The 21,421-nt window shown below is 55.5% G+C and overlaps 8 protein-coding genes across 8 annotated transcripts; 6 read left to right on the top strand and 2 right to left on the bottom strand.

Annotated features, from left to right (window-relative positions):
* Positions 1-192: 192 nt before the first annotated feature.
* LY79DRAFT_119232 (uncharacterized protein) lies at positions 193-1,092 on the bottom strand. Its single transcript, XM_060550768.1, has 2 exons — positions 631-1,092; positions 193-571 (listed from the first exon to the last, which is right to left on the bottom strand). Exons 1-2 carry the CDS (start codon positions 903-905, stop codon positions 397-399), a joined length of 450 nt encoding a protein of 149 aa, XP_060416203.1. The 5' UTR covers positions 906-1,092; the 3' UTR covers positions 193-396.
* A 1,382-nt stretch (positions 1,093-2,474) lies between these two features.
* On the top strand, positions 2,475-5,500 carry LY79DRAFT_548116 (uncharacterized protein). The gene is made up of 3 exons (XM_060557380.1): positions 2,475-2,695; positions 2,752-3,164; positions 3,215-5,500. Exons 1-3 carry the CDS (start codon positions 2,553-2,555, stop codon positions 5,353-5,355), a joined length of 2,697 nt encoding a protein of 898 aa, XP_060416202.1. The 5' UTR covers positions 2,475-2,552; the 3' UTR covers positions 5,356-5,500.
* A 270-nt stretch (positions 5,501-5,770) lies between these two features.
* Positions 5,771-7,834, top strand: LY79DRAFT_668307 (AT hook domain-containing protein; the record flags this gene model as incomplete). Its single annotated transcript, XM_060563505.1, has 1 exon — positions 5,771-7,834. One exon carries the CDS (start codon positions 5,771-5,773, stop codon positions 7,832-7,834), a length of 2,064 nt encoding a protein of 687 aa, XP_060416201.1.
* An 895-nt stretch (positions 7,835-8,729) lies between these two features.
* Positions 8,730-11,048, top strand: LY79DRAFT_119197 (threonine synthase). The gene is made up of 4 exons (XM_060550767.1): positions 8,730-9,098; positions 9,216-9,588; positions 9,677-9,882; positions 9,945-11,048. Exons 1-4 carry the CDS (start codon positions 9,006-9,008, stop codon positions 10,923-10,925), a joined length of 1,653 nt encoding a protein of 550 aa, XP_060416200.1. The 5' UTR covers positions 8,730-9,005; the 3' UTR covers positions 10,926-11,048.
* A 929-nt stretch (positions 11,049-11,977) lies between these two features.
* On the top strand, positions 11,978-12,256 carry LY79DRAFT_668305 (uncharacterized protein; the record flags this gene model as incomplete). Its single annotated transcript, XM_060563504.1, has 2 exons — positions 11,978-12,028; positions 12,119-12,256. 2 exons carry the CDS (start codon positions 11,978-11,980, stop codon positions 12,254-12,256), a joined length of 189 nt encoding a protein of 62 aa, XP_060416199.1.
* A 2,851-nt stretch (positions 12,257-15,107) lies between these two features.
* On the top strand, positions 15,108-15,836 carry LY79DRAFT_588881 (uncharacterized protein; the record flags this gene model as incomplete). The annotated part of the gene is made up of 1 exon (XM_060560969.1): positions 15,108-15,836. One exon carries the CDS (start codon positions 15,108-15,110, stop codon positions 15,834-15,836), a length of 729 nt encoding a protein of 242 aa, XP_060416198.1.
* Positions 15,837-17,560: 1,724 nt separating this feature from the next.
* LY79DRAFT_118892 (uncharacterized protein) lies at positions 17,561-18,331 on the top strand. Its single transcript, XM_060550764.1, has one exon. It carries the CDS (start codon positions 17,673-17,675, stop codon positions 18,120-18,122), a length of 450 nt encoding a protein of 149 aa, XP_060416197.1. The 5' UTR covers positions 17,561-17,672; the 3' UTR covers positions 18,123-18,331.
* A 1,456-nt stretch (positions 18,332-19,787) lies between these two features.
* Positions 19,788-20,748, bottom strand: LY79DRAFT_118868 (uncharacterized protein). Its single transcript, XM_060550763.1, has one exon. The coding sequence runs from the start codon at positions 20,578-20,580 to the stop codon at positions 19,828-19,830; it is 753 nt and encodes a 250-aa protein (XP_060416196.1). The 5' UTR covers positions 20,581-20,748; the 3' UTR covers positions 19,788-19,827.
* Between the last annotated feature and the right edge of the window lie 673 nt (positions 20,749-21,421).

Genomic DNA, 21,421 nt, shown 5'->3' with positions numbered 1-21,421 from the left:
CAACGTTGTTTCTCTGTTTGCTTACTGTTGCCGTCGCTGCTGATTTATGAATGGCCTTGTTTGTCCGGTTCCTGGGATCGGGAATGACGTCAAGAGGCTGGGGGAGCTGGGACTGGGATTGCTACGACAGTGGGTTTCAGATCAATAGTGGGTGGGCCAGCGAATCAAGCTCTAGAGTGGGGTCACTGGGCCGCTACGCTACTACCCCCTGCCTCCCCCAGATCTCCGACGATTGCAGTGCGGCATAACATTGGTCATGACTGTCTAACCTAGGTCTTAGAACATAGTATGTACACGCAGGTACACAGCACAGAGTATAATTACAGTTGGACGACGTTGACAAGTGGAATGCTCTGGGCGGCTTGATTCCTTTGCGCAATGCGCCTGCTTCAAGGTTTATCCGTGAGCACAGTTACGAATGCTTGGGTTAATCTTCCGCGCCATGATCCAGACCAGTCGCTCTCGTCGCCGTTCTTGCACTTGGGCCCCGTGCGACTTTGCCCAGGCTCCGGAGATTCGTGTGTTGGTCTTGTCCTTCAGCCCCGAAACGCCTACCAAGTTGTTGTCCGCGGTTCTAGACAAGAGTTAGCACCTATATCAAAAGGTATTCGGGATCTGGGTTTGACTTATCCCCAGCCACAGGGGGTTGCCGTCTCGCCATTTCTGGAGAGACGACAACCAGGACTACCTTCCAATGGCCTGTCCTTTTGATCCAACAAGCGCGCAAACTTCGAGCGGTTGAGGGAGACTGGCAGTTCAGGTCCACCGCGATCCCGGACAAGCACAAAACTTTGACTCCAACACGAGATGGGTCCCAGCATCGCCTTGAACCTGTTCAGCCGACCACCGCCTCCGACACGAAGCCACCCGCAGAGTCGCCTTTGCTCACTCAGCACAGCCGTCATCTATCTCGCCATCCGAGGTTCGGCGAATCGAAGCCTAGTTCTGTGTAGTCCGAAGCAACCAAGAAGCTCGCTCTGTTTGGTTCGCACGACCTCCTTGGACTAGTTTTTGTTTCCTCTCCAGCGACAAATCGCAAAAGGAGGGCATTCCGCGCGGACAAAAGACATCCACAAAAAACCGCGCTCTCATCCCTTGGTCCCGTTTCCGGAAGACCATTGGGCAAGTGTTGATCCGCAGGGAGAACAACGAGGATTTGGCGTCCCCCAATGTCGTGGGACAGAACCCACGACTGGAGGCTGATGCGCCTGGCCAGATCACATGCGGGCATGTCACACCGGTAGCAGTTGCCGTGGTGTGGCTCGGAAAATAGCTGGCTGGCTGCAGGATCCAACACTGGCATTTCTTGTCTGCCGAGTCAGTTCGGGGTCGTGTATCGGAAAGGAGAGAGCCGAGAGCAGAGCGTGGACGATGTGGTCAGATCGACAAGTTTCTGTTTGTAGACCTAGGAATCCTCGCAACACCGGTAGTGCGGCCGGCGAGGCAAGACCGAGGCAGATTGCGGGTTGAAACAGCGATACTGACTGTGTGTGACCGACGCTGAGCTCTGTCCCCAAACCAAGCAACGCAGAGTCGAGCCTCATACATGGGCACGGCAAAGAACCCCGAAAAGCAGAACGTTACCAGTGCGATCCTGCAGGCCACGACGGCTGTCTTCTCCCAGCGACCTACTCTTGGCCAGAGTACTGGTTCCAGCGGATAGGTCCTGACGAGCGGCCTCAGACCAGAGGCTCTTACCCAAACGACTCATAGCAACCCCCTCTCGCGCACCTGACGGTGACTGGAATGTGTTCCCTGCCAGTCCACCTACCACGACTCCCGGCGAGGCTTACCACTTTTCAGCGGCGATCGCTTCCCCGGCAGTTCGTGCGGGTTTAAAAGGCAGGGTCGACGACTGCAGACGCAAAACTTGAACCAAAGGGCTGCTTAGGGTTAAGTTCCGAAACCCATTCTCTCAACTAGACTGCATTGTCTGGTATAGACAACCATAGATCGCGATAGCTCCAACCGCGGCAAGCACGAGGTCCTGATACAGGCTCGGATGCGACGTATCGCGAAATCGCAGCCTTCGTTGAGAGGTCTACAATAGACATTCCTCGCGGAAAATGAGAGTCGGAGAACTGAACGGGAGGTGTCGTGCGTGGTGGACCCGGTATGGGCGAGAGAGCTTTCCTTCGGTTGCGACGGGGCATCCACAGCTGGGCTTCGATGTCGTATCTCGAAATGTCCACTGGAAAATGCGGGATATCGAGCCTTGTGTTTGCGATTGAGGACAGGCCAAGACCTGACTTTCAGCAAGGGTGATGGGTTGAGTGTATGTGGGAGTCGAAAGGTGAAGTAGAAGGTTGAGCTCACGCTGGAAAGAGCAGGGAAGCAACGCGTTGAGACGCGTGGAGGACAACTGTGGGCCCCATAGCGCGTAGACACGTGCAGACTAAGATGACTGTCAACGTGCCGGACACCGTGCCAGACACCATGCCTAATACTGTCATGTCCGGCGCACTGACGCGAACCTTCGCTCATCATTTGGAATTATTAAGACGGAAAGAGAACCTTCACATTCACGGCATCGACATCACACCATCGCCGTAATGGAAACGAATACGCCTGGCAGAGATCGGCAATCAAAGCTAGCTGAGGAAGTCCTCGACGCCGGGAAAAGGGCGTTTGATCCTACGGCCGACGGTGCCTCGAGAGGAGCTGCCCGAAATGAGTTCCAGCATCTCATAGATGGGTATGTCGATGCGACTCAGCCAGATGGCAAGCGGAGCATTCTGACAAAGGATCTAGGAATGGATCCTGGAACTTGCTCCCTGTATTGAATGCATTAATCAAGCCGAATGCTGCACCGGCATGGCTGCGGCCAGAACTGATGAAGATCTTGACCCTGATTCCTCTTCGGCCTGACGGCGTTCGGGGAACCATGGAGTTCATATTCTCAGTGCATCCAAGCAGCACTCTGAAAGCATCCGAGGCCGCCACACCCCAGAAAAAGGGTGCCAATATTACTCAGGAGGCCATGGCTGTGGTCACTCGAATCATCACTTCGCCACCTGCGACTATCCCGCCTGAAGATTGGTTCTCTAAGATTGCACCCCAACTGATTACGCTGCTGGATGGAGATGAAGGCGCAGAGCTTAGTAAAGCTGCGGCACAGATCATCATGTTTGGAGTGCTAGGCAGGAAACAATTTGGCGCGCCCGGTAACAACACCATTACCCTCACATCAGTCTCCTTGCTGACCTTAACTTAGGATCCCCGGGTTGGAATGTCTTCATTGAGCCTCTGTTACGCAATCTGGATCCTTCTCGGAAGTATGTGGGCGTTGCAGCTCTCGAAAAAACAGAGGAAATCGACGTCGTGGATCTGAGTGACAAGGCTGTTCTGGTTCCGGCAGATGACCTCTTTGTAACCCTTCGGCGGATGTCTTCGTTGATCAACTACACACCATACCCGGCGCAGACCAAAAGAATTCTCGACCCCGTTCTCCCCCAGTTGTGGGCCATATCTTGCAAGAGCAAGGGGGATCAGAAAACTGAAGAGCGATTCTCAAAGCCTGCAAGGTCCCTGCTTCACACCTTTCTCAAACTGAGCGTCTCCGTTTCTAAACTGCACTTGGTTATCGAGAACCTGCTTTACGAAGGCGAATTGACGACCGCGCCCCGATGGCGGTACCAGACAATTCCCGACGGTTGCCTTCAGATATCTGCCGTCCCCCTCGGACATGCCCCGCAGCTGCCGGAATTGGACTGGAACGAAATTCAGAGTCGCTCCGAGTCGCTCATACGACTTATGACAGCTAGTTGCATACCGGAGGAGATATCCTCTTTTTTTCTGGAACTCCTTGGTCGGTGGCTTCAGTCGACGACCTCGGCCAAGAACCGGGAGGTATTTCTTCGGGCCGAAGACAGCGCGCCTGGTAACGAGATCACGCAGCTTTTGGAGATCACAGTCCTGCAGAAGATGCTGGAGCGGATTCCGGACAAGCTAGTCAGCCGCGTCACCCAAGTCTACGAGCTTGCCTGTCAAATACTGGACCCCAGCGCCATCCAAGAACAGCCTGATGATATTGTCGCAGTGGCGTTGAGCTTGCTCAATCTAGTCATCACGGCTCCGAATTTCAAAAAGTCGAATCTCAAAGCTGAGATTCTACAAAATCTTGAAACTTCACTGGATATACTTAGCAAAGCGGGACGCTCAGAAGTGTCCCCCACGGCGAAGAATCTTGTGCTCTTACTTCGATATCGCGAAGCGATCGACCCTGCGGAAGAAGATGGCTTCGTGCCCACCGAAAGGCAAATTGAGGACAGGAGGACGTATAAACTTGCATTGGAATACATTACCCAAGCAGACAATCCTCCCCCAATCCGCTCGGAAGGCCTCCACCTCATATCTGGCCTAGTGGCCTCTGACAGCACTGTTTTAGATGTGCAGGCTACTCTTGTTCTCCTTTCGTCTCTGCTCCAAGCTAGTGAAGACTTCATCAACCTTCGAGTCGTGAAGCTCTTCACACAGCTAGCCAGCAAACATCCCAAGGCAACCACGTTGGAACTTCTTGAAAATTACTTGGATGCGAAGGAGAAGTCTACCACAGATGTCCGCTTACGATTCGGAGAGGCTTTGGTTCAGGTAATTGAGCGCCTCGGCGAAACCTTTGCTGGCGATGTCGCAAAGCGTATTTCCGAAACACTTTTGTCAATTGCCGGAAGACGAGGATACAGGCCAAAGACAGAAGCCAAACAGGCTCGTGAACAACGCCTCCAGGAAATGAAAAAGAAACAGGCAGAGGACGCCTGGGGAGGAGACGTCCCTGACCTTGGCGATGATCTGACTGAAGAAGAGCAAGCCAAGAACGAAATCTTGACTCAGATTGTCGAGGGCTGGGAAAGCAAGAGAGGCAGCGAGGACGTCCGTATGCGAGCATCAGCCCTCTCCGTTTTCTCTACCGGCCTTGAAACAAACATATCCGGCATTGGCCCTGACTTGGTCTCGATCGCCGTGGATCTCTGCATTAACGTTTTGGCACTGGAACGAGAAGTTGAGAAGGGTATCATTCGTCGTGCAGCTATCATGGTTGTGTTGGGGTTTGTGCGCGCTCTTGATGCTGCGAAGCAATCAGGTCGGAGGCTTGGCTTTGGACTGACAGACCAGAGTCGGGAGGATATCACAAGGACCCTCAAGTACGTCGCCGTTACAGATAACGACGGCTTGGTGCAACAACATGCTCGGGACGTCATCGAGAGCTTGGAGGCCTGGCAATTTTCGTCTATTATTCCTCCAGAGCCTTCTGTCATGGAACCAGGCATCAGCAGGCTAGCTGGCTTGACTATAGACCAGGATCGGTCACTTCCATCCGTCAACACCAAGCGGCCTAGAATAGAAGAGATCGAGTAGTTTGCTCAGTCCGATGATGCCTAGACAGTTTTTTGACCACCAAAGATTACAAGACAAGATCATGCGAAACTGATGAGATCGAGGTGAGGCGGCGCTGAACCTAGCCCCAATAATTCGGCTACTATCCGGTGACCCAGCTCCGAATGGACGGAGGGAGTGGGGCCAAATGACCCGGGATGCACCGACTTCTTTCGTAAGTGTGGGACATCACGTGCAAATCACGGGATGTCGCGTAAATGATATACGAGGGCATGGACGCGTCAACTAACAGCTATCTAGGTAGGTACCTTGCAGGGTAGGTACCTCGGTGACCGTGCAGGTACTCCGTACACGGCGTTACTTTTCCCACTTCGCCCCCTTGCTAAGCGCGTGTCTCGACGCTTCTACCTCGCGAACTTCTCGCCACCTCTCGACAATGGCGCCCGCCCGGGTTATCGCTGATTCGGATGATTCCGACGACGACTTCGAACTGGGAGATAGCCCTTTGAAACCGCCAACTCCCAAAGTTCCGAGCGGAAGCCGTTCCTCCGACCCTGCCAGTATCGCGACTGGCTCAACCGATCCCAAATTCTTTCAAGAGGTCTACACTGAGCAACAACGCGCGGCTGCTAACGAGACAACACCGAATCCCGGCCAATCCTCCGCATCCAACGAGCCCAACATCATTTCTGCTCACGTCAAGGTGCAAACGAAAAAAGACTCCACAACTGCTTCGTCACTCATCTCCATTGAGGAACCCATGAAGGGTCACAGTCGCGCGAAGGGGAAGGCAAAGGTGGCAGACCTTGATCAAGTTACGACGCCAGGCAGGAGCATTAGTATAATGCCGAAAGATATGTGGGATGTTCCCAGCAGTCCGGCAGGCAACCAAGCGGCACCTTTTTATGTTTCCGCGACGGCCAGGACACCCAGGAGCAATACTAAGCGAAAACGGGAGACCGCTATCGACTTTACTTCTCCGTTGGCCATTGGAATGCCTTCTCAGGGCTCGACACAGCCGTTCGACATCACGCCTGCTGCAAGGAGGAACGCTGGTTCTGTTCATGAAATCAAAAGATCAAGGCATGAGAGCCTCGGGCCGTTAGGGCCGGCCGAAGACGACATCGACATGGTGGTGGCCCCGGACGATGTCGATGTACCCTCCTTTACTGATCTGGTCTCTGGCCAGAAGCCTATCTCTCTGTGCATTGAGCCCCAGACTCTGAGCGCAAGTCAACGACTGGAGTACCAGTATCGCTCAGTTAACCCATCTCCGGAGGATCAAGGACCTGTACCCACTCAGCCATTCCCTAATCTACCAGCTACGGCTCGTTCAAGCGGGGCGACGACCATTGCATATTCCACGCCGAGCCAGACTCGCGTGGTTGGTCTCCCGCCGGTGCCCTTGGCGGATCATACAACTCTCGATACAGTACCGGAGCAGACACAACAGGCTTCATTCTCGGTACAACATCTAGAGGCAACCGTAGATTTGCAATCGTCGCCTGATATCATATCTGCTGCACCAGCCCGCCGGAAGAGCGACAAACCCGACTGCAGTTTTCCCAAGACAGCAGAAGCTCATCAAGGCCATGAAAAGTGGGAAACAGACGGCATTGCCTTCCCTGATGAAACTTATAGGCCTCGCCTCAGTCGACGGAGGGGGAGCGACGCTTGTTGGCAAGACCAAGCAGAGAACCTAGAAGAGACAGATGTGCCCGTGGCCGACATGGGTCCAGCCGCGCAGCTCCCCGCTGAGGAGCCTGCGCCAGCTAGCGCAGCAAAGACGAAGAAGAGGGGGCGGCCGAAGAAATCCGATGCAGCCGCTGTCGTCCCTACCGTCACTGCAGTGGCCTCGGTCTCGCCGCAAGCCAGTGAACTGTGCGATGTCGCCAAGGATCTGATAGGAGCGGACGTGGCAGCGGACGTGGTAGCGGACGTGGCAGCGGTGACGCCCCAACCAAAGAAGAAGCGTGGTCGGCCAAGGAAGACGAACAAGGCTACGGCAGTGAGCACGCAGCAGGAGGCTGAGGCACAGCCTACATCAGAAGCAGTGAACCCGCGCGATAGCAGCCAAGCCGAAGCTGCACTGGGTGAGAAGCATACGAAGGAGATGCAACCGGGCGGGATGGCCAAATCCATTAGGGGCAGAAGGGGTGATGATAAGCAAGATCCGGTTGACTCTGCGATAGAGACATTATCAACAGGCGACGGCCCCCAGGCGGAGGACGAAACTCTAGTGCTGCAGTCCATGGCGTCCAATGCGGCGTTGAAGCGCGGCTCTGAAGGACCGGGTCCAGAAATCACGGCACTCGAACTGAAAGCGATGGCTGACAAAAACGTACCCGTCAATGAGCAGGGCAAGGCGGAGGCGGGGGGCAAAGCCGATAAAAAGAAGACTCTGACGATGCCTGCTTCTTCGACGGGCAAGCCGATATATCGAGTGGGGCTCAGCCGGAAGTCAAGGATCGCGCCATTGCTCAAGTCACTTAGGAAATGACGCATCTTTTGATGGCCAGGGTGAATGATTCGGCGGCCCTGAGTGTTGGAAGGCTTTCGTCGGCGTTTTTGCCCTCTTCTTTTCTCTTCTTCTTCTTCTTCTTTGTTTTTTTCTTCTTTTTTTTTCCTTCTCTTGTTTCTTCAAGATACCCAGTACGGATGGATTATGGGCGGCAGGCGTCATAGAGCGAGGGTGTGTGTGTGTGTTTTTCCCTTTGTGGAACAACGGCGATGATAAACAGGATAATGTCTTCCCGATCAATACTACGTTTGAAACACGCTGGCAACAGCAGATACGGGTGAATGATGAAGAGGCAGTCTCGGCTACTCTGCTTGACAGGCAGCATTGAGGACGTTCAACAGCAAGGCGTGCAGCTGCACCAATGCCCTCCACCAAAGCTGGACATGACATATCTTATGGGCTGCTGTTGTCGCTGGCTCAAGGATTCAAGGATCGGTATTGGGCAGGCGCAACGACAGGCGCACGTGGCAAGCTCCGGGCAGAGTCTGGGTGCATCGTGTTGATATCGACTGGATTCCAACTGGCCGGGAGAGAGGATGGAGGGGCGGCATACCGCATGTTGCATAAGGTGGGCGGTGTGCCACCTGAATAGTGTAGTGTAGGTACCTACCGTAGGTGCCTACCTACCTACCTACCTAGGGCAGAGCGGGTCTGCCAGGAAGACTGATTGGCCAATCAACAAGGGCATGAAGAGCCGGGGGGGGGGGGGGGGGGGGGGCCAAAAATGACAGCAATGGGGGGGCATCTGGGTACGTTAGGTGTACGGTATGTAGTGCAGCAGTGCGGGGCAACATCGACTGAAAAAAGAGAGGCGGAACACTCTGGAGGGGTAACCATGCCGGGAGGTCGACTCGACCCCCGACTCGACGAGACCGACTTTCGGCCACTTGACGTACTTGCTGGTACGTTTATGACTCTTTTTATTTTTATTTTTGTCTCTTTGTACTTTCTTCCTCTCCCGCTCACACACCGTCGTCCTTCTTTTCGCTAACATCTTGCTGCAGTTCCCAGAGCGACGACGTCTTGCACGCGCATATCCCCCCCCTCCCCTCCTCGCGCCATTCTCTTTTTCTTTGCTTCAATCGGGCCTCGCTTCCGCTTTTGAACAGCTGCCCGTCTCTCTCCTCCCTCCACTGCATAAAAAGTCATCATGGCCACCAACGGCGAAACCGGCGACGCGCCTGTCGATAACACCCACACCCAGTCGCAGCGTTACCTAAGCACTCGCGGAGAGGACAGTGGTGTATGACCCTCCATTCCATCTTTCCTCCCACTTAATCCCGCTATTGGCCTTGCCTGTCCTGCCGCCATCGGAATATCATCGGGACCTTGAGCCGCATATGCTGACCGAATCCACCAGTTCTCCTTCGAAGACGTCGTCCTCAAGGGCCTTGCCAGCGACGGCGGTCTGTTCATTCCCGAGCACATCCCCCAAGTCGGTGACTGGCAGTCTTGGAAGGACCTCTCCTTCCCCGACCTGGCCCACAAGATCCTGTCTCTGTACATCTCTCCCTCCGAGATTCCTTCCGCCGACCTCAAGGACATCATCGACCGAAGCTACTCCACCTTCCGAGCTCCCGAGACCACACCGCTCCGCCACCTCAATGACAATCTCTACCTCCTCGAGCTGTTCCACGGGCCGACCTTTGCCTTCAAAGACGTTGCTCTGCAGTTCCTCGGCAACCTGTTCCAGTATTTCCTCGTGCGCAAGAATGAGGGCAAGACCGGAAAGGGTATGTATGCACTCTGCGACTTGCGCGCCTGCCCGCGAGCAGCCGCCGCCGCCTCTATTGGCCGTGCCGGACTAACACGTGCGTGCAGATAGACACCACCTGACTGTAGTCGGTGCCACGAGCGGTGACACCGGCTCTGCCGCCATCTACGGTTTGCGAGGCAAGAAGGATGTCTCCGTCTTCATCCTCCACCCCAAGGGCCGTGTGAGCCCCATCCAAGAAGCCCAGATGACCACCGTTCTGGATGACAACGTCCACAACCTTGCCGTCACCGGCACCTTTGACGACTGCCAAGTAAGCCGCACACCAAGATAGCCGCATCCCGTGGTCGACCCCTAACACCTATAACCATCTAGGATATCGTCAAGGCTCTCTTCGCCGACCCCGATATCAACTCGACTCACAACCTCGGCGCCGTCAACTCCATCAACTGGGCGCGCATCCTGGCCCAGATCGTCTATTACTTCCACTCCTATTTCTCCCTCGCCAAGTCCTCCGACTCGTTCAACCTTGGTGACAAGGTCCGCTTCGTCGTGCCCACTGGCAACTTTGGTGACATTCTCGCCGGCTACTTCGCCTTCCGCATGGGTCTTCCCGTTGACAAGCTTGTCATCGCCACCAACGAGAACGACATCCTTCACCGATTCTGGACGACGGGCAGGTACGAGAAGCAGCCCGCGCCTCCCTCGGAGGCCACTGGCGGCCTTGCGCAGGACGGTGTCAAGGCGCACGAGGACGGCGTCAAGGAGACCCTCAGCCCCGCCATGGACATCCTTGTCTCCAGCAACTTTGAGCGGCTGCTGTGGTTCCTGGCCTACGAGTTTGCCTCCAGCGCCGGCATGGACGACGAGTGGAACAAGAGGCAGGCTGGCCAGGAGGTGTCCTCCTGGCTCAAGGACCTCAAGACTAAGGGCGGGTTCGGCCCGGTCTACCAAGATGTGCTCAACTCTGCCCGTCGTGACTTTGAGAGCGAGCGCGTCAGCGATCCCCAGACCATCGAGACCATCAAGGCCTACTACAACAAGATCGGCTACGTTTTAGACCCTCACTCCGCCATCGGCGTCGCCGCTTCCGAGCGGTCCATCAGCCGTGCGGGACCCGAGGTGCCTCACATCTCGCTCTCGACGGCCCACCCGGCCAAGTTTGCCGGAGCCGTCGACCTTGCGCTCAAGGAGGAGCCCGGTTTCAATTTCGAGGAGAAGGTGCTGCCGTCCGAGTTCATCGGCTTGGAGGAGAAGGAGAAGAGGGTAACAGAGATCACCAACGACTGGCAGAAGGTGCGGGAGGTCGTTAGGGCTCAGGTCGACGAGGAGCTCAAGGCTGCTGCCGAGAGCTGAGTCTAATTATGCATACAAGGGAGCATGAAACATACAAGTCTGCGACTACGAGGTACTGAGACCTCAAAGAACGAGAGAGCAGAAGAAAAAAAAGAAGAAGAAGAAAAGAAAGAAATATGAAGAGTAGACGAGGAGGCAAGCACATGCTTAATTGGCGCGCTCCCGGTGAGGGTACTCTGGCTGTGATTGGCATTCTCTGGCACTGCATCGTTGTGTTTGATTTAGCTCCTTCATTTTTCTCATGAATCAGAAACAGTCATGTCCAAGTGGGGGGACTAAGAGAGCCGGAGGACGGAGGAGAGATGTTTGCGGCTCATTTGAATTGTATGACGGTGCTTGGCCACGGCCATGACCGGTGTCCCTGGATGGATGTTGACCCAACACACACACGCATACACACACAAACACACACAAACACACACATATATATATACATATAACTATATATATCCACGCAGCCGAGGAAAACAAGCACGCACTGCATGCAGAGCAGCGTGCCACATGAACAATACAACGATTGACCAAGTATGCGAAGCTTGTTTGCCTCTGCCCAGGGCCTGTCTGTTTGTCTGTCAAAGGACCAATACGGGTTTGGTTTGTGGCGGCATGTCGTCGTCCAAACAACTCCGTCACCAAACTCACAAACCGGACTACAAGCACGTGTAGTATGACGCGGCTATGCAAAAGCTGCTCTCATACGTTGTCGTTGAAAGTGTCACATGCAAGCTCTTGTCGCCGTGCAAGATAACGATGCGGGAGGCCCGCCGATACAAACGTTGTTTGGCGGGGAACCGATGCTGGAGGCGCCTCGCGGTTATGGCTATCGGAGCATTGGACCTTTGGTAAAGGACAACACAACGGCGGGGATCGAGAGAGGTCCGAGGCGGTTACAAAAGGCCGGCTCGTCTCTCTCCAAAAATGGTCGTTATATCCCCTGGACCTCATCGGATACACACTCGACCAGATCCAAGGCCAAGACCGCACATAACCAAGACCATTCTACACGAACACACTCGTCAAGAAAAAGACGACACCCGCCCAAATTACGCAAAATGTCTGGAAAGATGACGAAATCGGACGCCTCCCGCATCCAGAGCGCCCAGGTCCGTCCCGCCTCCCGCCCCCCCTTTCAGCGCTTCCCCATTTACCGAGAACCTGTAGGCAAGAGCTAATCCGCGTGCTCCCGTAAACAGGCACAAGGCGGCAAAGACATGTCGTCCGGTGGCTTCGCTGCCAGGGCCCAGAGCGCGGGGGACCGAAACGCCAACGCCAACGCCGGCGGAGGAGCCCAGCAGCAGGGCGGTCAGCAGCAGCAGGGCGGAAAGAAGTAAGGTCAAGGCCTTAAAGGGGAAGAAGGTTATCCGGGACCGAGAGGGGGAACGTTGTTGGAGGTTGGTCTCCCGGATGCTCAATGCCTTGCGGGGCGCAGCTTTACTTTCGTGTCACTCGTTTATTGCGGCCTAGGCCTGCCTACCTACGTAGCTCAAGAAAACTTGGAAGATGGAGATTACTATGAGCCCGGTGACATGTGAGAAAGGTTGCGGTTGCCTACAGGGATGGAGGGGCGGCCTCCTTGGGCACATTTCGACGATCGTTCGAGGCAGTGAAAGACGGCGGGAGAAAGACGGAAAGATCATTTCTGACATGTTCAGGAAGCTGACAGGTGCAAGGCAGGATTATGGTCGGGTTGTGATTCTGTTAAACAGGGCAACTCCTCGAGGGTATGGGGCAACAATTTCCGGAGGCGCAGGCGGAAAGGAAAGCCCAAGCTAATCTGGAAGTGGTGGCACTTTGGGAGAAATGTAGATGAATCTCGAAACAAGAACAAGCCTCCGGAACCAAGAAATTGACCTTGATGATGGGGACACAGGATGTGCACACACACGGCCACGGGTTCAGGTCTCAGGAAGAAGCATACCTAGAGGCATGTCAACGGTTTCGTGTAGAGAGTTCGAACGCTACATCTCCCGCAGTCATTGGCACGCCCTATTCTTTCTCTCCGCCACCACACCATCCGGACCCCAACCAACAGAAGCGATTTGGCGTCCGTGATCACAACATCCAGTTGATCAACTTCCCGTGCTTGTGACCAAGGAGCAACTTCGGAGCTTTTGGCCTCGTCATACAATCCACTCGCTACCAAGAGTGGTAGGCACTAGTGTCATTCGATTTACTCGTGCCGAAGGCGGTTGGAGACCCAACACGGGAAGTTTCGAGGTATTTGAGAAAGCAGGTTTTCACCTTGGGATCTGGGGCTTAGTATGAGTGGAAAGACGCGCACAATAAATGGCGGTTCCTTTATCCAGATCCAGCGATGCGATAGCGGGAAAGCAAGGCCGGTTCGGGTTATTCCAGTTGGCACAATCCTGGGGAGAAAGCAGGTGAGAACTGCCATGTTTTCCGGGAGGGTCTCGAGCCGGAATAACCTCAGACTTTGATGGTCTCCCTCCCGCAGCCAGCCCGTCCCAAATTCCCTTGCCACCTACCCACGAGGCATCGGAACAAGCAGGGTCTGTCTGTCAGGCAACAGGTTTTGGTAATCATAATATAGACTTCAAAATGCATAAACAAGCGTCCTCGCCGTAGGAAAGACATCCTGCCTTACCTAGAACATGTGACGGCCGAAAGATGGTGCGGAGGGTAAGGATCAGAACTTGGAAATATACAATTACCAGGAATCTAGGCCACGCTACGGCCAAGAACGGATGTGCCTGACTGACCTAGTAGGTAGTTCTTGCGTGGCAGCCTCGCCGAGGCTGTGTAGACGGTTCCGTCGTGTTGGTGCAATGCAGTATTATGACGGTGGTGGAGGGAGAGCGTGGCCGTCGTCCAACACGATGTTGGTTCAGGCGAAGGGGAGAGGGAGGTACGTACCGCCAAGTCTGGCAGGTGGAGGCAGCCTAATAAGCGCAGCGACGACGATTGAAAGGGAAGCCACGCGAACTCCACTAATACTTATCGGGCCCTTATCGCAAAGCTCCATCTCCACGTGCACGCTTCCATATGTGGATCCAATTCTCCAACGGCTGCATCCCCACACTAACCATCGTCCGCTAGACTTGAACATACATCATAGAACGACGGGCAACGTCCTGACTACGAAACCACGCCGGCGCTCTCAAGACCATGGCTTCGGACGCCCCGATGAACACTGACTAAACTGATGCAGGAACTCTCGCGATTCTTTTGGTCTTCTTCCATTTGCGCCCAGTCTAAAATGACGTTTGTCCCAAGTCAACGGGATGATGGACGGTCGACGAGTCTTGCAAGGCTCAGCCCCGGAGCTGGCCCCGAATGATCCCCCACCCCCTTGCGCCTGAGACATGTCACTCATGCGCCATGGACCAAACGACCACCCAAGTCTCACGTCACCATAATCTGGGAGGCCGTCTAAATGACTACCATTCTCGCCTCCTGAGCCCGGCTCGGTCTCACACCTAGGTCAGCGACATGGCACCCGACAACCGCACCGTCGAGGGAGGGTGGAAGGGGTCGGTCCAGGAGAACAACGTCCTCATACGACGCAAACCCTTTCTCTAGCCTTCATGGCACCGCTTCGCACACCTTTCTCATCGCGTCCCACACCTCCATGGGCGCGTCAGCCACCGAACCGGCGCGCCCATGTCTTTCCCGCCCACGCGCTTGAGCCTCGTGGTCCCCGGTGCCTCTTCTCTATACACCACACCCCCGATGACTTGCAGTCAGTCTGCGCGACAGCCCGTCGAAGTCTAGTGTAGTGATAGCCTCCCAGAACTCTGGTTCCAGTTCTATGCCAGGGCACTGGCTGTTCGAACAGGACCCTTTAAAAATAAAGCTTTACCCGCTCCCGCCCCGTCATGCAGGTGTCTCACCAATCCTCGTTCATTCTTAGACCCTCAGTCTCCTGCACTGATCACCTGCATACCGCCCTATCCTCTGTGGTCTGCTGCCTCTTCTCTCAGATGCTCATATCAAGGTGCCGATCTCTCTTGCTACGGGTTTTTCCAACTTTCGTTCTGTCATCACAATCCTCTCGTGCTGCTGTCGGGCTTCTCTGATGTCCCGCCTTTCAACGATTACGATCCACGTATAAGAGTCTGCTAACGACGATCTCAAGACCGCAGCTCGCGGACTCTTGTATTTGAATCCACATCGGGCATCCCGCTGAGCTCTCACCGTCCGCATCGCTGCGGCAAAGATCATATGGCCACCCGCCGGTGGTACCTCGAGACCTCTCCGGACGGCCGATATCAGTTCGTCTCCCTCAAGCGCTCCCGTTCCTACCACGACCGCCGCCATCACCATCACCACCATCACCAAGACCCTCAACCGCAGCCGCAGCCGCAGCCGCAGCCGCAGCCACCGTCCCACCACTGCTGTCGTGACGACTGTGCGCATGTGTCCCGAGAAGACTGGAACGGCCTCGTCGAACGGGAGCGCAAGCTCCGCGAGGTCAACGACGTTCTCACCCGCGAGAATTACTCCATCAAGTGCGACCTCCAAGCCTCCAACACCGAGGGCCAGCGCCTGAGCGGCCTCGCCACCTCGCTGCAGGCCGAGAACCAGCTCCTGCGGGAGGAGAACGCGTCGCTGCGCTGCTCGATCGAGAACTCGGGCGGCAACGCCGCCAAGTACCTGCGCGACCTCGAGCGGGTGAGGAGCAAGCTGGCCAAGGTGGAGAGAGAGCGGGACGGACTGGTCGCGCGGGTGAGGGAGCTGTCGCGTCACGCCCACCACGGCTTTTCGGAGCGCATCGAGGAGCTGAGGCGGCTGGTGTCCACGTGGGAGAGGAAGTTCGACGCGGTGGAGGATCACAACAAGAGGCTGCGGAGGGACCTCGAAGCGCAGCGGAGCTTCATCGCGGAGCAGAACGCCAAGATCCGCGTGTACGAGCGGGTCCTTCGTCGGCACGGCTTCGTTACGTTCCAGTGATGGAGACGGGGATGAGGTGGGAACATACGGTTTTTTGGTTGTTGTTTTTTTGTAGGGGAGGAAGAGGGCTTTTCTTTTTGATACCATGGATTCTTGATGGGCGCTTTGGTTGGGAACCTCACTCTTTATAAGGAGAACAGATCACATCTTTCTTTTGGCAGGAAGGACGACGTCTGGCTGGATGTTCGATTCAACATGCCCCGTCGGGTAAGTCCCTACTATTCCGGCCCGTGGCTAGAGACGAAGGACTAACATCCAGGCCCGCGCAGGCTCTGATTGGAGAGATTGCAGGACTTGGTCGTTATTGGCTTCGATTTGCAGATAGACCTACGGTTGGCGGTGCTTCATTAGGCAGGCTCGCTGAGTCTATCAAAGGGGGGAACGGATGGTTGTCATTGGACAGCGGCACCGCGATCTGACATTTCGCGCCCACTATGCCCTTTTTTTCGTTTGTTTTATTTCTTGTTTTTATCTCTCATTTGTCATGTGGCCCCGGTACCGCTCTGCATTTGCTTGGCTGTCTTTCTGGGCTGAGGAAATTCGACGCAACGGGTTCCGAAGGGAGAGTACGGGATTGACGGCTGTTTGTGCTGCTGCTCATTTTTGCAATCCCTATAGACTGGTTTTCCAGATAGACTGCTGATATCCCCGATACCAGCAGACTCACTATCGTCTCCTGATTCCTTCCACGCCCAAGTCGCAGTCTTGGATACCTGGTTCCGCATGGTGCGTGAGCTGCTCCCACGCAGTGTTTGATTTGGATGGAGCATCCGGTCACCTCCCCCCCCCCCCCCCCCCCCTCAAAGAAACCACCAACACGTCATCTTCCCAACCCTTCCTGGTTCCCTCCCAGCTTCGCAAGCGGTTTTTTAGGCCCCCCCCCCCCCACCCGTCTATCCAACAAAGTTGATTTGGGTAGCCAGGCGATGCTCTAAACAATGCTTCTATTCACGAGAGCGAGGGACGGCCGCCCATCCCTGGGAGGTGAAGAAGATGCGATGTGTCTTTGGGTGTGTATGGTGTGTCTTTTATTATGTCGTTTCTAAAAGACGATACGAGCAGTAAATGGTGATTTAAGATCATGTCGTGCCTGGATGCCGTCGCAGTGACTCGCTTTCGGCACCGGGCCTCGTAGTCAGCTGCTGGCCGCCCGAGACATACAACCCCATGACGCCATCCCGTTCATTGTCCTTCCCCTCCCCCTCGCTCAATGCTCTCCTACTCCCACCTGGGATCGACCGCCACGGACTAACAGCTGGGGAACCCGACGGCCGTCCATGTTTACCAAGTCTTTGTAATACCCGCGTCTATAGTCGACACCACCCAGGTTCTCCCCCTCCCGGTGTCGCGATGGTGTGCAGCCCAAGGCTACAACAGTTCCCCGCCGCAAAAGCAGCACACGACCCTCCTGGTGCGCGGATGCGCAACACCCTTTCTTCGTGTTGTTTCCCTCCCCGCCTCTTTTGTCCTGAAGAGGCTGACCAGCTCGCTAGGGGGAGCTTTACCCGATGCGCGGCACCTCTCGCCGCACACCTCGGCTACAGCGCTGACACCGAGGTGAAGCGAGAGGAAGCGGCAGGAGATAGGATCACGACGTACCTACCCACCTAGGTCAAGTGCATAGACTCAGCCGCAGTCAGTAACAGGAGCCTTCGGAAGTGGTGCAGGCCGGGGAGGGGGAAGGGAGATTGTTGCGGGCCGCACGGCAAAAAAAAAAAAAAAAAAAAAGAGTTGGTGTCGACCACGGCGGACGGCGGGGTGTGAGAGAGACGCGGCTGAGCGGTGCACTGCGGCGGCAATCTCTACAGGACATCCCCTTCCCCGATATGGCCTTCGATGCAAACCTCGTCCCTTGACAGGCCTCGTCAGCTCTCATCAGGCGTGCGGCTCCTTCGCAGCGGGCGGCGACGTGGCCAAATATCTGTACATGGAGCGAAGCCGTCGGGAGGATCGCGAGATCGTTGTTGGACTCGGACTGGCATGGTCCTAGGTCTCCAAACTGTGTTGGCGTCTCACGTCCGGTTTCCGAGAAAGAGGCGAGCAAGCTGTGTGATGTGCCGGGTTACGGCAGTATTTGGAGTACATGATGGGGGGAAACAAACCCGGGGGTTGGCAAGGTACCTAGGTGAGGGAGGTGCCTACCTAGGCAACCTGTCTCCCTCTTCGCCACGGAAAGGGCAAGTGGATCCAACGCTCCTTCCCAGACTGTCGCGGTACGTACCGGCTGTCACGAAAGTTCTCCGAACCTGCCTAGATAGGTACCTAGGTATTCGTAGACCTAGGTAGGTAGTCAGGGCCCACTGGCCAGGGACCGCCCACTTTGCTCTAACAAATCAACTTACATGTTTCTTCCCTCATTACTAAACTGCGTTGGACTGTACCTCCTCCTGCCTGCGCTGATGACAGAGAAAGAAAAAAAAGAAGAAGAAGAAAAAAAAAAACAGGCTGCAAAGGAGGCCAAGAAAGCCCGGGCTTGAATACACATGGAGAGAGAAATTGCACGTGGCATTTCAACCAAAAACTGGCTGTGGATTGCGTAACCCAGAGGGCGATAAGCACACGCGGCCGTCTCCGAATTCGGGCTCCCCGAAGGTAGGCTCTCAGGCACAGAATCCTTCGACGAGTGCAAACCGCTGGCTTAGCAAGAGCCAAGTCGCTTTTCCGGCTACTTCTAGCTGTTTCTACCTTGGCACGAGCCGAGATACCAACGGCACGGAAAGGGATGGTCAAGCGAAAGCCGTGGCGTACGCCGGCGTCGGACGTGAGGAATCCTTCTCGGGCTTGGAGGCCTGGCCTTGGCGTCAGGGCTGGGCTTGGAGGGCGCGCGACCTGCCGACAGGGATGCTGGGCCAGGTCGCTGCTCTCTCGTCTAATAGTTTAGACGATGTAGCACAAGGGGGAGGGGGTGGATGAGTCCACTGTCAAGAGGAGAATCGTGTTCCAGAATGTGCCATTCTCCCCCTCCTCCAAAGCATGGTTCATAGATCTAGGCAACCATCGTCAGGTAAAGTACGGTACCAGCCTTTCCGGTTGTGACGAAGGATTTAGGAGCTTTTCAAAGTGTATAAACTACGCCATACATACCCTTGCAGTCCCCCCGTCCCGGCTTTCCATCCTTGCTGAACGGGATCCCGTAAAGGACGAGAAACGGGCCCGGCCAGCCCTAAAGAATTGGAGACGCTGCCGAGGCATGAATGCCAGAATTTCCAGAGCAATCAATCCACGCTCTGCCGCCTAAAAGCTCTGGCAGGCAGTCGAGGCCTTCATTGGTGGTTGCCGTCTGATGTAGCTTGTTTTTTCTTTTCCCTTTTTGGAGTAGGGGTTGGACGGACGGGAAGCCAAAATGTTGACAGGCCTGTCAAAGGCAAAGTGGTTGCAGGGGAACTGCCTGTCGCGTTGGCCTGCGGGGGCGGTACCCGTTAATAGCCTGTGCTCGGTTTCCTCCCATTCGCAGCAGCAGCTCTCTTCGACTAGGCAGGCCGTTACTCAACCCCATCACATTCAATCCACCACCACCCACAGTCTGATCCATCATCGTGGCAATGCGGCTCGCGACGGTCCTCCCATTTCCTAAGGGGGGGAGGGATCATTGCTGGAGAAGTGACCGATCCAAGTGCAAGTCCTCCATTGGCAGGAGAGGAGGGGGGTGCCGGACAGACGCGCGGGATGCGATGGCACCAACAAACCAAGAACACGCCATCGTCGGACAAGCATCGAGGGCATGAGTCGGATTTGGGAATGACAGCGGCCTCAGTTACCGGCGCTTTATCATCAACGTTGTCGTCTTCGTTGTCACGAACGAACGAACGAACAAAACGTGCATCTCGTCGCGGGGGGTGGGGAGGGGTCCAGACACACCCCGTGGCGGCCAGTGACTCACGACGCTGGGTCCAAAATGCCGTCCTCTGCTAGGCTGCCAGAAGATCTCGGTCGCGATCGTTGCCGACCATTGGCTCCCTCCGAATGGGAGGCGCTCCTCACGCAATGCGTATCATGATCCCTGGGCGATCGTGGGCACGAGGGAGAAACAAGTTTGGAGCACGCATAAAGAGGCTGCAGGAAAGGACCGCACAGCGCTAAGCGGGCCGTCGGCGTCGGACATGTCTCCAAGCACCGTCTCTCTCCACGAAGTCGCAAATATTGGATGGAGAATTGGGGGGGGGGAGGGAGGCTGCAAGTTCCAGCTAAGTACGAAGAGTCTGCGAATGGGCAGCGAGCAGGCCACTCGCATTACCTCCAGCCTGCCACCTGGACTGTCTCTGCGGCACGTAATCGAGTGCTCCGCCCCTCCTCGTGTCGTCTGCGAATGCAAAGCCCAGATGCAAGCGCATCGCGCGCAAGGGCTTGGGCGAACCAGTCTGTCGGGTGCTCGATTCGCGTTGGCGAACCACTTTCTGGGAGAGACACACACGCGGACACACAGACACACACACACACACACACACACCAGAGCAAAATCAGGCGCCCAGGTTGAAAATTCACAACGAGGCAACCGGCAAAAAAGAGGTGCGTTTCTGCCTTGTTGGATTCGCTGGCCCTGCACTGCCTCGGCGAGCGACTCGGCCTTGAGCCAATAAGGACGTGTCCTGCCACCGAGAATTCCCATTCTGTGAAGCAGTGATTCCTTCCACATGCCCCCCCCTTTTGCTCGTCTTCCTGCCCTTCTGCTTGGCTGGGTGGCTGAAGCAGAAATGGGAGTCGATCCCCGGTAGCCTTTTTCCACTTTGTTTTCCAATGTATCCATCCATAGGTACTTCGTACACTATACTCTGTAGTCTTCGTAGGTATCCGTAGTCTGTCTGCCTTCCCTTCCCGAGTCCCGCTCCCCTCTTCTTCCCGAAAATCTCCATTCCCCGTCCCATCACATCCCGTCATCACATCCCCCTGGTCAAGGAGGGGGATCCGCGATGCCGCCGCCATCCTTCCTGCCTAGCGAACCGCTGCGGGTTGATGTGCGTACATACTGTACCTCCCGCTACCCTCTGGGCTTCGTACGCATACAAACATGAGCGATGACTCTATTGCGCAGCTGCGCCCACGAGGCGCCCAGCAACCGGCCAGCCCTACATAGCCACTACCGATGCGGTACCTCTGGAATGTTGCTAATCTCCTTAGGCCTCCGAGACTGTTCCAGGTACCCTTTTCGTTTTCATTTGGTGCCCCCCCCTGCCCTGCACCCGCCGTTCTCCCTTTGCATAATAATAAAAAAAAAAGTTGCGTTGCTCCCGGAGGCAGCAGCAAAGTAAGTACAATCCACACCACCACACACTACTCACTCATACGCCCACACACACTCACACTCACACACTCTTGTTCCCTTCCGACTGCTCGCGCTGTCGCTCTCTCTCTCTCTCTCTCTCTCTGCTCATACTCCGTGAAGGCTGCGACGGGCTGTGTATGAATAAATAAAATGTTCCAATGCGCCGCATCTTCTTGTTTCTCCTCCGTTCCATCCATCTCACTTTTTGCCTCTTCCTTCAAAGTCCCGGCTATTCCGTCTCCTTTTCCCGAGCCAAAAAAAGAACCTGGTCCCATCTTGGGCAGCATTCACCCCCTTATATACCCGACTTGACTCATCTCGACAA

This window comes from Colletotrichum navitas (assembly GCF_030913465.1).
Source record: "Colletotrichum navitas strain CBS 125086 chromosome Unknown LY79scaffold_17, whole genome shotgun sequence".
Taxonomy (NCBI): domain Eukaryota; kingdom Fungi; phylum Ascomycota; class Sordariomycetes; order Glomerellales; family Glomerellaceae; genus Colletotrichum; species Colletotrichum navitas.
Note: the sequence above shows the minus strand (reverse complement) of the source record. Positions and strands in the feature narration are given on the sequence as shown.